We start from the raw sequence: 14,423 nt of genomic DNA on the forward strand, positions 1-14,423 counted from the left end.
GTGGCGCATGGCTGACGCCTGCTTGACCGCGTAGCTCTGTCTACCCTGGTGACTACTTGCTTCTGTTTGTGCAGAGCTAACCAGGGAGCTCTGTGATGCTAAAGATCCAGAGACAACGTGACGACACCGGGGAGCCGCCACCAAGGCCCGGCTGGCTAGCCCGAGGCTGCAGGCCCGCTGCCCGAGGCCTTTGGTGGGCAGGATGTCCAGCAGGGCCATCTCAGACACTGACGGGACAGAGAGAGGAGAGATGGGGCTTCCTGCGGCCCATGAGATGTCCAATTTTCAGAGAAGCCTGAAGACCAAGGACCCTCACCCCAGTGGGCAGCCAGGAGGGGAGGAGTGGAACCCTGTGAGTCATTTGAAGACCCTGCAGCCATGACAGGAGGGTGAAGAAGAGCCAGGGCAGGGCTCAGGGAAGCCTTTCTGCCCCCCCCCAAGGTCATCAGGCCCTCTGCCCTCTGCTCACTGGTGGGCTAGGGAGCACAGTTGAGAGGCCGTGGAGTCAGTGCCTGGACGGACACCTCAGCCCTTCAGCCCCCTGCAGCTCCCTTAGATGGCTGGCTGCGTGGCCCTCACCACCAACTTCACGTAGGGCCTCACATGAAGCCGCTTCGTATTTTGAGACAACAGTCTGCCCTTCACTACTTCCACCTTCTGGAGCGCAGGCGCCTGCTCCCTTCCCCGGCCTCCGGCTTCCATCTAGGAACCATGCAAATCAACCCCTGCCCGTGGCAGCCCACCTGGACGGCAGTGCACCGCCCTTCTGCAGCTAAGACAACCCCCACCTCTCCTTACAGAGTGGTCCTAGCACCAGAGCTGGCCAGCAGCAGGCGGCGGGGCCCGGCCACCTTTGCCACTCCATCCCGTACCTTGCACCACAGAAGCAGGCACAGGCAGGAGGAGCCTGAGCAGACGCTGGGGAGTGACCGGCCTGCCCCTTCCTCCAGGGTCTTCTCCTGCCTCCCCTAGCTCAGGGACACAGCACTGTGCCCTGAGGGAGAGGGAGTGGTGAGGAGCTTCCCAGGCACCTCCAGGCAGCAGAGGAAGGCGACCAGCAGCCAAGCTGGAGGAGGAGCAGGCCGACCTGCACACAGGGAGGGGCGCTTCAGACAGGAAATAAAGGTCTCAGAGGAGCACTAGGCATCCCAAGTAGGAAGTGGCTTTATCTGGTCCCTGCGCACACAACAGTGAGTTAAAAGCAAAGGGCTCTGTGGAGGCGGGAGGGCGTCCTTTGCAGGACCCTCGTCCTGGCAGGCAGGCCTCTGTGTCCTCTGGGCTGGGTGGCAGCTTGGAGCAGTACTGCCGGAGCTCTGGGCAGGTGGCTTAGCGGCTGAGGCTGTGCTGGAGCAGGGTGGACCCACCAGGTACTGGGGAGGAGGCTATTTTCTAAGTGCGTGCTGGAGGCCCATCATGGCTTTCAAGTAATTGTGCTAGACAAAGAAAAGAAGGGAAAGCAGCAAGTGAGCAGGAGGTACGGAGGCAGCGGGCTCAGAGCATGTCTCTTAGGCGCTGCAGTTCCCTTCCCGCAGCATCACGGGTTTGGACAAAGTCCCTCTCGCCAATTGTGTGAGGGACGATGCCACACTCAAGGGTTGGCATTTTTTCATCCTATAGAAGGTGTGGACCGTGGCATGGGAGTAGTCTGTGCTTAGAAGGAGCACCCCGTCTCAAGGACTGATGTAAAAGCATCTGGCAGGGAATGGGTTCCAAAGGAAAGAGAGGGTTCACCTGAGGAGTCAGGACCCCTCCCACGCCCTCAGCTGAGGCACCACAGCTATCCCTCAGGGCAGGTGGGCTACAGCGAGCTACCCTCAAGGCAGGGTGGGAAGGTGCTGACAGCCTGGCTAGCTTGGAGTACAGAGTGAGCCCCAAGTCGCCACAGGGCTCAAGACAGCCCAGAGCGCTATAGGTCCTGGGGTGCTTGCTGATGGTTTATGAAACATCATTTTTTTGTTGTTGTTTTGTTTTTGGTACTGGGGGGTGGAACCCAGGGCTATACTCCACACTATACTCCCAGACCTATATTTTTATATTTTATTTGGAAACAGAGTCTCAATAAGTTGCTGAGAGCCTCACTAAGTAGCAGAGGCTGGCTTCAAACCTGCGCGATCCTCCTATCTCAGCCTTCCAAGCGCGGGGATTACAAGAATGTGCCCCCACGCCAAGCTATGAGGACATCTTTTAAGGAAGGAGCTTCCCTGGGCAGCCCACACACACCTCTCCCTATAGCATGCCCTCCTCTGGACACAGTGCAGACCCAGCCCAGCCTGCCAGGCAGCAGGACCACAGGCCAGACATGCGGCTGACACCCCATCTCTCTCTGCCTTAGATGGCTGAATATGGCCTCTGTCCCCTGCCCTAGACAGGCAGCGACCTCAGGGCTTCCTGGGCCTTGTCCTCAGCATGACTCTTCGATGGTCCCACCCCATTCCTGTCCAGAACAGGCAGAGGATACCCTGACTGGGCAATGGACCCCCTGGGCTGGCCCGTTTCTGCCTGCCTCTCTCAAGCACGGAGTGAGATTCTGAAAGTCCTGTGAGGTCCCTCCCTGAGGCATGGCTCCCTGTTACCTTCTGTTCTGTCTTGACTTTGGCATTGTAGAAGGAGATGGAATCAGGCCCCTCAGGCAGCACCGTGTGCTGAAGCTGGCTGAACTTGTCCTGGTCATCTTCTCCCTGGGTGAGGCCCAGCACAGACAGCACAGTCCTTTCAGCCTGGTACATCCAGGACCCCACCCTGGCAAGCCCACCCAGGGCATCTCCCCGCCCTACAGCCCTGTCGATCAGCAGACCCTGTGACCTTCCTGTCTCAGCCTCCCGAATGCTGGGATTATAAGTGTGTGCCACCACGCCCGGTTCTTGAGTGACGTTTCTTCTGTCCCCATCCCTGTGTCTGCCTCCAGGCTGGCCAAGGAAGAGGCTGCAGCAGCCCACATGGCCAGAGCAGGAGCAGGGGCCCCACCCTGCCCCACCCCGCCCCTCCTGTGCTCACCAGAGACACAATCCTGCTGATGGGCACCATGCCTGGCCGGATGCTGCCACCCAGCCTCAGTGCCACCTGCATGTCCTCGGGGATGACAAAGGACTCGTTGTACCAGATGTCAAATTCTGCAAGGAGACGAGGACAGGCCAGGTGTGAGGGGCCCAGGAGCAGACAAAAGTGCCTGCAGCCACCTGCCACCTCCTGCCCAGGGTCTCCCAGTCCTCATCTCCCATCCAGGCCCTGCAGCAGCCTGCTTCCAGGCCTGTGCGCACCCATGAGCAGGCGGTGGCGGCACTGGTCCACCAGGCGCTGGCAGTACTGGATCTCAGCCCTGAGGTCGCGCAGGTCCTGGTACTCGCTGCGGTACTGCTTCTTGAGGTCTTTGAGCTTCAGGATCAGCAGGAATTCCTCCTCGTCGATGATCATCAGCCCCTTGTTCTCATACTCACCTGCAGGGTAGGGGAGGAGGGCATTCCAGAAAGAGGGCGCAGTACTGAAATCATGGGTGAGGGAGGCCCAGGCGGGCTGGGCCTGGCAAGGAGGAGCACACAGCATAAGAGGTCAGAACAGCCACACCCCTGGGAGGGAGGGAGGGCAGAGACCCTGTGCTGTGCATATTTTTGGGGGGAGTACTGGGGACTTAACCCAGGGGTGTTCTATCTCTGAGCTACACCCCCAGCACCTTTTTACTGCTTTTATTTATTTATTTATATTTATTTTTATCTATTTTTTTTTTTTTGCAGGTTTGGGGGTGGAACCCAGGGGCATTCGACCTCCAAGCTACACCCCCTGCCCTATTTTTTATTCTTTATTTTTAAACAGGGTCTCACTGAGCAGCAAAGGGCCTCACTAAGTAGCTGAAGCTTTCTGTGAACCTGGATTCTCCTGTCTCAGCCTTCCAGATGCTGGGATTACAAGCATGTACCACCATGCCCAGCTTAATTTTTATTTAGAAACAGGGTCTCAACTAGGTTGATATGAGTCTCACTACCTGCTGAGGCTGTTTTCAAACCTACAATCCTCCTGTCTCAGCCGCCGTGCTCAGCTCCCTCCTCCACTTTTCACAGTTCCTGCCATCACCCTCATCCCAACCCTACCAGCTGGACCCAGGCCTGTAGACCAAGGAGCAGTTCTCCACTGAGAGGAGCACGTACCGGGGGTGGGGGGGGGCAGCATAGAGGTCTGAGATAACGCAGTCCTGGTGACACAGACAGAGGCTGCCTGACCAGGCCCCAGAGCCCAGTGACAGGAGCCGGGGTGAGGCTGCACCTGGTGCTTCCCGGGCTCTGTCCGCCCACCCTCAGCTGCCCCCAGCACAGGAGAGCTCCCTGGCCTCTCCCTGCAGGTCACCTTGCTTCTCCCGCAGTGACTTCTGGAGACTCAGCGCCTCCTTGGTCATGTCAATCTCCCGCTTGATGACATTGATGCGCTGTGTGGTCTCGCTGGCCCTTTTTCTCCGCTCGTTCAAGATGGACTTGTTTTCCTTGAAGATGCGGTTGATCTCGCTGCCTCGCTCATTCTTAAACTCCTCGAAGGCCACAGGCTTGGAGGGTGGGGTACTGGGTCTGGGGACAGAACAGGAGTCCGAGAAGAAAAACACAGGGTGAGGGCTGCCTCAGACGCCTGGCCTTCAGCTCTCTTTCCTGTGGCTTTCGTGGGCAGGGCAGAGGTGCTGGGCACCGTCCACCCCAGAGCCGAGCTGGACTGGGCTCTGTTTGACTCAGCCTTCATACAAGGATGCCCATGCAGAAGACAAGGAGAGCAAGGGTGTGGAACAGGAAATAAGCCAGGGGTTGTGGTGTTCACCGAGAGGCTGAGACAGGAGGACCCGGTTCACAGCCAGCCTCTGCAACTGAGTAAGTCTTTGCTTCTAAATAAAAAATAAAATAGGTCTAGGAGTGTAACACAGAGGTAGAAAACCCCTGGGTTCCATCTCCAGAACCACACACACATACACACACACACACACACAAGAAACAAGGCAAAACACACTACCTCTAGGCAACTGTACTTTGTTGTGTCTCCTTCTGGCTTTAGTATATTTTTATTATTTACTTATTTGGCACTGGCAATTTAACCTAGGGGCATTCTACTTTCAAACCACACCCCCAAGCACTTTATTTATTTATTTATTCATTTATTTTGTGTGGCACTGGGAAGTGAACCTAGGGGCATTCTACCTCTGAGTTATTACACTCCTAGCCCTATTTTTTGATTCTTTATTTTGAAAAAAGGTCTCACTAAGTTGTAGGGGACCTCACTAAGTAGCTGAGGCTGGCTATAAACCTGAGATCCTCCTGTCTCAGACACCCCAAGTACTGGTATTACAAGCATGCACCACCCACCTGGCTTGTTTTTTATTTTGAAACAGGGTCTTGCTAAGTTGCTGAAGCTGGCCTTGAACCTGTGATCCTACTGTATGGGCCTTCTTTTTGTGTGTGTGTGTGTGTGGATCTGGGGATGGAACCCAGGAGCATTTGACCTCCAAGCTACACCCCCTGCCCTACTTTTTATTCTTTATTTTGAAACAGGGTCTCACTAAGTTGCAGAGGGCCTCACTAAGTAGCTGAGGCTGTCTGCGAACCGTGATCCTCCAGTCTCAGTCTCCTGAATGCTAGGATTACAAGCTTTCACCACCACTCCGGGCTTTGTATGGGCCTTCTAAGTGCTGGGATTACAGGCATGCACCTCCATGCCTGGCCAGCTGCAGGCACTCTTTGTACTGAAGGTCAGGCTGGTTTGGGGTGGCCTCGTGTGGAGCTATCTTCAGGTGGTTACCTGGGTGGGCGCAATTCTTCCTTGGGGGAGTCGGAGGGAAGGGGCTCAATGCTGGAGGTTTCCCGGTCTCGGGAGAGCATGTCTTTGCCATCGCCATCCTTGGAAGATGGGGCCAGCTGGGTCTTGGAGATGGAGGCCAGATCCAGGTCCTTGCCGCTCACAGGGCTGCTGGCACCTTCCTTTCTTGCTGAGGAGCTGGAGGAAGAAGCGGGGAAGCCGAGGCTCAGTTGTGGGCAGCAGAGCACCGCAGACCTGGAGTTAACTGGCGCCCGCTCAGCTCAGCTCTTGGCTGGGGATGGACTCCAGGGGCTGCACTGCCAGGCAAGCCCCCAGCACTGCCAGCTCCTGTCCTGATTGTGCTCCTGGGACAGCGAGTGACCCTCAGCCATGTAGACCGGGAAGAAGAGCCTTTCTCTCCCTTCATCAGAACAAGGGCAGTCCCAGCCAGAGCCGATAAGAGGAAGGAGCACGCTGCTTGCTGCTTGCCCCAGGGCTCACCTGCTGAGGCTGGGTCTCAGAGCTGGGGCCTTGGGAGGACACTGGGCCCTGGGGGCTCTGACTCCTTAGTGGACGTATCTATGATGGTTCAGCTTAATGGGTAGCTGAGAGGTGCTGCAGCGGGGAGCTGGGCCTGGCTGGAGCAGCGCACTCCCTTAGAGCTGGTTTGTCCCTGGCCCCTCCCCTCTCTGGTCTCACTCTCTGGCTGGTGTCACTTGCATTCCCTGCGCATAGCCCCACCTCACCACAGCGCACAGAAGACACAGGCTTTCCCACTTCCCTGTGGTTTGTCATGGGACAGAAGCTGACAACTGACAGTCTGTGTGGCTTGAGAGTGCACAGCCTTGGGGCCGGCTGTGGGCTCTCAGAGCCTCTTGGCACGGAGGGCCCCGTTCCTCGCACAGGAACCCCTGGGAAGGACAGACATCGCTCTGCCAGGCCAGGTCTCTGGGCCATGATGCGTTGGGACTCGCGCCAGTCCCACCCCCACTCCCAGCAGAGTAGCTGGTCCCCGCAGCACGGGTCTTCAGTGTCTTCCGTTCCCCTTCCCTCCGCTTTCTCCATCCAGGGGTACTCTACCTCCAAGCTACACCCCCAGCCTGATCTTTTATTCTTTATTTTGAAACAGGGTGTCACTAAGTTGCAGAGGGCCTCACTAAAGTAGCTGAGGCTGGCCACAAACCCAGATCCTCCAGTCTCAGCCTCCCGAGTGCAGGGATTACAGGTGTGGCCACCACGCCCTTACTTTCTCCTTTCTTCTGCACACATGTGGCCCAGGGGACCAGCCCTGATCCTAAACAAGAGGGCGTGGCTGCGCCTCCCTGAGAAGGCACAGAGGCCGAGCATGAGCGTCCTCTACTGCCCGGCACCCACCCTGCGTGTGGCACTGGCCCTGTGCAGAGATGCCACTCACGCTCACCTCACCCTGATGGCATTAGCATTGTAGGGAGGGGAAACTGAGGCACAGGTTGGGTCTCGTGCCCCTGGCGTGAGATACAGGGGAAAGTGGGCCCAGCCTCAGCTGGGAGCTGACATCCTGCCCACCGGCATTGCACGCAGCCTGGGGCTCAAGTGGGCCCATAAGCTTCCCCCTTGTGCACACATGCCGGGGACTCAGGTGACCCGAGTGTCACTGTGGAAGGACCCTCAGCTGCCACCTGAGTGCCTCCGTGTGACCTTGAGCAGCGAGCTCCCCCACAGCCCCTCACCGGTGACACCCACCTCACGGGCTGCTACGAGGATGAGGTGACACCTGGTGATGGCTGATTCCAAGCCAGCGTACCTGAGCCCACAGGCTGGCCAGGGAGTGTCCACTGAGACCCCGGGCCATCCTTCCACCCCAGGAGGCCAGGCGAGCAGACAGGCAGGTGGGGCTCACTCACCTGAGCTGGTCTTTGAATGTCCTTTTGGTCTTGGCTTTCTTCCCAGGTTTGGTGGCGAAAGGGGCAACCCCCAGCCCAAAGCCCTGCCCGTCGGGCTCACCTACCAGGTGGCCATCAACATCCACCAGCCCTGCCTGGAGAGAGGGTAGCGAAGGTCGTGGGCTAGGGGAAGGACATGGTCCGAGGCTCTGGGTGGACATGTGCACCCCATGCACCATGATCTGGCTGCTGCCGATGCCAGCTTAGGCTGTGCTTGGCAGAGCCCTCCCTGGCCGTCCTGTCTTGGGTGCCCCTTGCCCTGGGTCATCATGGATGGAAAATCTGAGCTGAGTTCTGTTAGCAAGGGGCAGCCGTGCTCACCTTCTGGACTGCAGAGATGGCTGCAAAGTCATTCTTGTCTATGAGAGTGTACTTCCTGCGCAAGGCCAACTCCACTTCCTGTTCCTGTTGGCTTGGGAGGGGCAGCGAGAGAAAACCTTGCACCAGGGGTCCTGCTGCACCAGCTCCCGTGGGAATGGGTACTGGCCTGAGGAGCCCTTTGGGTGCAGCCCCTTGCGACAGACAGGACAACCCCAATTATCATGAGCCAGGAGGCAAAGCGGACAAAGAGCCCCCCACCTGGGTGACACTGCCCAGCCCCCAGCCCGCAGGGGCCACCCTATGCCAGGTCCATCGCTCCACGGTGACACCCAGGTGACACCCAGTACAGGCCCGGAGCTTGGCTGGGCCACTCCCACCTAGGTTCTGTCCCCAACAGGCTGCTCAGAATGCTGTGACCCACTCAGTGCACCAGCCTGCATGAGCCCAGACGAGCCAGGGAGGCCTCCTGAGGTCGGAGCCCCACTCTGGACACCTTCAGGACTGGCACACTACAGATTTCCTGTCCAGGTAACCCCACCCAGGCCTGTAGGCAGACTACGGGGAAAGCCTGAGCCAGGAATGGGAGGGGGACAAGCATCCCTCACCTCAGAACCACCCGGAACTGGTTGAACACCTCCTGGATCTGTCTGAGGTTGATGATCTGGAGGGAGAGCAAGGCCACGGTAGAGCCTGGTGCCCAGAGGCTAGGCTGTCTCCAGGGCCTTGCTGTCTCAGGCAGGTGGCCGTCAAGGCCTGACCAAGAGCAGAGAAACTCCTGATAGACAGCCAGAGTCAGTGTTGGCTAGAGCGGTCACAACCACTTTCCCTAGGTGAGATCGCCATGGAATCTAAGTGGGGAACTCTGGTGCTTAGCAACACTTTCTAAGAAAGAACTTTCAGCAAAATGCACTCAGTGGACTCCCTCCTGTTTCCAGGAGGTCAGCCTGCTGTCTTTGATGGAACCCATGCACAGATCCTTCTTTGCAGGCACAGACACATACCTCAGGGCTGGAGAAGGGTCCGTGGCCTCCCTTTGGGCCCATGGCTCACCAGCATCGCCCCAGACCCAGGGCAAGTGTGAGGACCCCTGATGGGGAAGCCGCAAAGCCCCCTCAGCAGCCTGGCCTGCCTCTAGCTGTTCGGAGCGGGTGGCCCCCGCGGCTTCTGGTGAAGGGAGGTGCTTTCCCCCAGGGCTCTTCCTCGTGGGACTGTGATCTCCCCACCTTGTCCCACTCCAACAAAGGCCCTCCTGGGTATCCCTGTGGCAGGCCAGCCTGACCACCGCCCCTTATGTTTCATTCTCAGGCCGGCTGGCACTCGAGGGCAGCAGCTCGCCTCCCTCTGTGCTGGATGGGGTTGCTGAAGTACCAGGCCTGTCACTAAGCTCCTGAGGAGGCAGCCTGGCTCCGGCCTGCTCGTGCCCGAAACAGGCCACCTCCTGCACGTGGCTGCTCCGCAGCCCAGCTGGGGCTATGGTGGGCAGGAGCCCTGATGCCATCCCACCACTTAGCGCGAGACTGTGAGCCTCACACCGGGCACACCGTCCTCGGAGGGGCTCCTTACGTCAATCTCGTCCAGCGTTCCCTCCAGGTACCTCCGCACCTGGGAGTTGATCTCTGCGATCTGGACTTCATCCATGGGTTCGTAGGTCACGAGGGTGCGGTTGGCCTTGAGGGAGGGTGAAGAGCACCGTAGACAGAGCCCAAGCAGGGCGCCAAGGCCCCTCTGAGATCAAGAAAAGCCTGGGCACAGCCCCTAGAGCCCTCGCTGGCCATTAGCCTCAACGCCTGGCCCTGGCAGGGGCTGGTCAGAGGGACGGCAGGTTGGGGAGGGAAGGAAAGGCCTCTGGAGGGGAGGCCAGTCACTCTAGTCCGAAAGGCTGGGCTGGCTGAGTCAGTGCAGACCCCCAAGGTGGGTTGCTGGTGCTGCCCTGAAGACCCTCAGGACCACGACCATCAGCCAGTCAGGACATTGGAGAACCCTGCCCACCCTTCTCTGTGGCCCTTCCCACCTCCCGGTGTCTCTCCCCAGCCTTAACACATGCCCCCTGCCCCCTGGCCCTACCAGGCTGTCATGGATGGCCAGCTCCTGCTTGAGCAGCACCAGCTCCTTCTCCAGGTTCTTGACCATCCGCTAACAGGGAAACAGAGAGGCCATCAGAGCTGCCTGCCTCTCCCCTGCCAAGCCCACAGCCCCTCCGCTGCACCCAGACATGTGGACAGGCCTGGGATGCACTGGCCACACTTGAGCTTCTGGGCCCTTCCTGCCCACCCACCTGCCCAGGTGAGCTAGGGCCTGAGAGGCCTCAGCATCCCCTGGCTTTGCCCCTCCCAGAAGGGGAAACTGAGGAGGGAGGAGCCCAGTCCCGGGTAAGGGCCCTTTCACTGCAGCAGTTGCCGGGGCTCTGGGCTCCTAGGCGCCCTCCAAGGGCCCTTCCCCTCCTCCTCTCCACCAACCTAGAGGCTGCCACCATGCCCAGTAATAATCACGCACGCACCTCTGATGTTCTGTCGCTATAGACGATGCCACAGAATGTCTTTGTACTGTATCTGCGTATCCTATAACTACCTGTAGGCTAACAGTGACCTCTGCCCTCATGGCCTCGATTTTACTGCCCCCCACTCCCACCAAATGGTACTCGCCTCTACCTGCCGGTCTCCTCCACCTGGGGACACTTCCTCCCACATGAATCCCGACTCGCTCCCAAACCTCCTTAAAGTCTTTATTCAAAATTCCCAACAGCCACATTGAGGAACCAACCTGGGTGTTCATCAATAGAGGAATGGACTTAAAAACACAGTGCTATATACACACAATGGAATTTCACTCAGGCATAAAGGAGAACAAAATTGTGTCATTTTCCAGAAAATGTATAAAACCAGAAAATATTACACTAAGTGAGATCAGCCGGGTCAGAAAGTCAAGGGTCCTGTGTTTTCTGTCCTGCGCGGAACTAGAACCAAAACAGGAGACAAAAGGAGACCCCGCCAGCTGGGGAGGAGCGTGGGGTCCTGGAGCGCTCCATGGATTCAGGTAGCTGGGTAAGCGGCGCGTCTCAGGAATTGCAGCCAGGCAGGGTCACAGTGGCACATGCCTGTAATCCCAGTAGTTGGGAGGCTGAGACAGGAGGATCGCAGGTTCAAGGGTAGCCTCAACAAGAAGTGAAACTCTCAGCAGAGCATGGTTGCTCACACTTGTAATCCCAGTTCTTGGGAGGCTGAGACAGGAGATTCACAGGTTCAAGGGCAGCTTCAGCTACTTGGTGAGGGCCTCTAAAATTCAGTGAGACCCTGTTTCAAAATAAAGAATTGCTGGACGTGGTGGCACACGCTTGTAATCCCCGCGCTTGGGAGGCAGAGATAGAAGGATCACGCAGGTTCGAAGCCAGCCTCGCTGTCTTAGGAGACCCTGTTTCCAAATAAAAATGTAAAAATAGGTCTGGGAGTGTAGCCCGGAGGTAGAAGGGCTTCCAGGAACCCCAGTACCACCAAAAAATAAAAAATAAAGAATTAAAAATGGGACTGGGGTGTAGCTCAGAGGTAGAATGCCCCTGGGTCCATTCCCAGCACCACAGCAAACAACAAGAAGTGAGACGTTCATCAGCTTAGTGAGACCCTGTTTCAAAAGTGAGAAAATTAGCCGGGCGTGGGCTTGTAATCTGAGTACATGGGAGGTTGAAACAAGAGGGTCACAGTTCACTGACAGCCTCCACTACCTAGGCCCTCCACAACTCAGTGAGACTCTGTTTTAAAATAAAGTATAGCTGGGCATGGTGGCACATGCTGGTAATCCCAACATTCAGGAGGCTGAGACCGCAGGATCATGGTTTGCCCTTAGTGAGGCCCTTCATAACTTAGTGAGACCTTGTTTTAAAATAAAGAATAAAAGTCGGACATGGTGGCGCACAGTTGTAATCCCCGCGCTTGGGAGGCGGAGACAGGAGGATCATGCAGGTTTGAAGCCAGCCTCACTGGCTTAAGAGACCCTGTTTCCAAATAAAAGTATAAAATAGGTCTGGGAGTGTAGAGATAGAAGGGATTCCAGGAACCCCTGTACCACCAAAAAATAATAAATAAATAAATAAATAAATAGAATTTAAAAAATAGGGCAGGGGGTATAGCTCAGTAGAATGCCCCTGGGTTCCATTTTCAGAACTGTAAAAAAATAAAAAAAATTAGCCGGGCGTGGTGGCACACGCTTGTAATCCCAGCATTCGGGAGGCTGAGACCTGGAGGATCGCGGTTCGCGGACAGCCTCAGCTACTTAGTGAGGCCCTCTGCAACTCAGTGAGACCCGGTTTCAAAATAAAGAATAAAAAATAGGGCAGAGGGTGTAGCTCAGAGGTCAAATGCCCCTGGGTTCCATCCCCAGACCCGCAAAAAAAAAAAAAAAAAATTAAAATTAAAATAAAAATTAAAAAAAATTTAAAAATTTAAAATAAAAAATAAAACAAAGTATAAAAAATAGATCCCAGGTGTGGTGGCGCACACTTGTAATCCCGTGCTTGGGAGGCTCAGACAGGAGAATCGCGCAGATTGGAAGCCAGCCTCAGCTACTTAGTGAGGCTCTCAGCAACTTAGTGAGACCCTGTTTCCAAATAAAATATAAAAAATAGGGCTGGGAGTATAGCCCGGAGGTAGAAAGCCTCTGGGTTCCAACCCCAGTACCACACACACAAAAGATAAAAGTATAAAAAATAGGCTGGGGCTGTAGCTTGGAGGTAGAATGCCCCTGAGTTCCATCCCTAGTATTGCAAAGAAGTAAAATAAAAATAAAATAGGGCTGGGGTATAGCTCAGAGGTAGACTGCCCCTGGTTCAGTCCTTATTATTCCTCCTCCCAAAAGAAGCAGAGCCAAGTGTGGTGGTGCACGATTGTAATCCCAGTACTTGGGAGGCTAGACAGGAGGAGGATCGTGTTTGTGAACAGCCTCAGCTACTTAGTGAGGCCCTCTGCAACTCACCGAGACCCTGTTTCAAAATAAAGAATAAAAAATAGGGCTGGGGGTGTAGCTCGGAGGTAGAATGCCCTGGGTTCTACTCCCCCCCAAAAAGCGAAGCAAAATTGCTAAGTCTTTTACCTTTTATAGGTATTGTATGAGTGAGTATACTGTCAAAAGTGGTCACTAGAGGGAGCCCTAATCCCTGGATCCAGGACTAGTGTACAAAGCCTGTGGGGTCTAAATTTCAAGACTTTAGGCTGCTAAACTCTAGCCCTTGCCAGCTAGATGGCCTGTGTTGTCAAGCCCTTGCTTATCCCTTTCGGAAGCCCCTCTAGGTCTCCTCCAGATGTGCAGTCCAGGGGAAAGGCTCATGGCGGCCTCAGCCATCCCCTCCTGTCCTTCCTGCAGCTTTAAAAGATGCATTGAGGGGGAGCCAGGCTTAGTGGTGCACACTTGTAATCCCAGTACTTTGGAGGCTGAGACAGTAGGATCACAGGTTCAAGGACAGCCTCAGCAACTCAGTGAGGCTCCCTTCAACTTAGTGAAATCTTGTTTCCAAATAAGATATAAAATAGGGCTGAGGGTTTAGCTCGGAGGTAAAATGTCTCTAGGTTCAATCCTCTGTTGCCACATACACACAAAAAATACCCCTGGGTTCAATTTCCAGTACCAATACATACATACATACATACATACCTAAAAGAGCTGCATCGTGCCCTGGCTAAGGAGCAGGCTGAGCTGCCAGGGCCTCAAGATGAGCAATTCTGCTCGGTATGGGAAGCCAGGCTTAGATCCCTTCTTGGGAAAGGGACCAGCTCCTCCCCGGGCAGCACGCCCAGCTCACACCCTGGGAGCTGGGAGCCACTTCTCCTAATGGCTGGAAATCTCCTAGTGCCTCTGGATGCCTCTCCCACTGCCTAGAAACAGGGTTTGCACAAGGGACTCCCAGATCAGCTTCTGGCTGTCCTTCTCCTTCATTAAATCAGAGCACAGTTGGGGGTAGACAAGGCCTTGGAAGCCGTGTGGAATTACACAGCTCCCTGGTGCCCACATGTCCTCATCACAGAGGGAACCAGTAGCTCAGCCCCGCCACAGTCCTGCAACGGCTCCTGGGCTGCTTCCGGCTCGGCCCTTCCCTATCTGACACACTGCTGCCCACAGGTGTGTTTGACTGGGTAGAGCGGGGTACTCTAGGACTGTCTCTGCTGTCTCTGCGGCCTGAGCCTCAGCAGAGGTCAATGGTCTAACCTGTGTTCACAGAGAAGACCTGAGGCTCAGGTAGTCTGAGCCGCCACACCTGGATAAACTTTCTAGATTCTAAATCCTGAAGGAGAGCCAAGTGTGGTATCGAACATTTGTAATCCCAGTACTTGGGAGGCTGTGGCAGGAGGAGAGCCTGTTTCAAAATAAAAATAAAGCCGGAAGTGGTGGCACATTTGATCCTCCTGAGACAGGAGGATCACGGTTCAAGGACAGCCT

The 14,423-nt window shown here is 55.9% G+C and overlaps 1 protein-coding gene across 4 annotated transcripts in view; it reads right to left on the reverse strand.

Moving 5' to 3' along the window:
* Positions 1-1,382: 1,382 nt before the first annotated feature.
* The window catches only part of KIF9 (kinesin family member 9), a gene marked incomplete at both ends in the record, with an annotated part of 37,284 nt that continues 24,243 nt past the window's right edge, over positions 1,383-14,423 (reverse strand). For 2 of the 4 annotated variants that reach the window (XM_080715658.1, XM_080715660.1), the window contains 11 exons: positions 1,383-1,433; positions 2,574-2,678; positions 2,995-3,110; positions 3,258-3,434; positions 4,336-4,550; positions 5,764-5,958; positions 7,644-7,777; positions 8,004-8,094; positions 8,609-8,664; positions 9,567-9,671; positions 10,068-10,136. In XM_080715658.1, coding sequence (XP_080571784.1) covers positions 1,383-1,433; positions 2,574-2,678; positions 2,995-3,110; positions 3,258-3,434; positions 4,336-4,550; positions 5,764-5,958; positions 7,644-7,777; positions 8,004-8,094; positions 8,609-8,664; positions 9,567-9,671; positions 10,068-10,136 — 1,314 coding nt within the window. The remainder of the gene's footprint in view (positions 1,434-2,573; positions 2,679-2,994; positions 3,111-3,257; positions 3,435-4,335; positions 4,551-5,763; positions 5,959-7,643; positions 7,778-8,003; positions 8,095-8,608; positions 8,665-9,566; positions 9,672-10,067; positions 10,137-14,423) is intronic. The other 2 variants (XM_080715661.1, XM_080715659.1) reach the window with 1 other exon arrangement.

Source organism: Muscardinus avellanarius (genome assembly GCF_963383645.1).
Source record: "Muscardinus avellanarius genome assembly, chromosome: 18".
NCBI lineage: Eukaryota > Metazoa > Chordata > Mammalia > Rodentia > Gliridae > Muscardinus > Muscardinus avellanarius.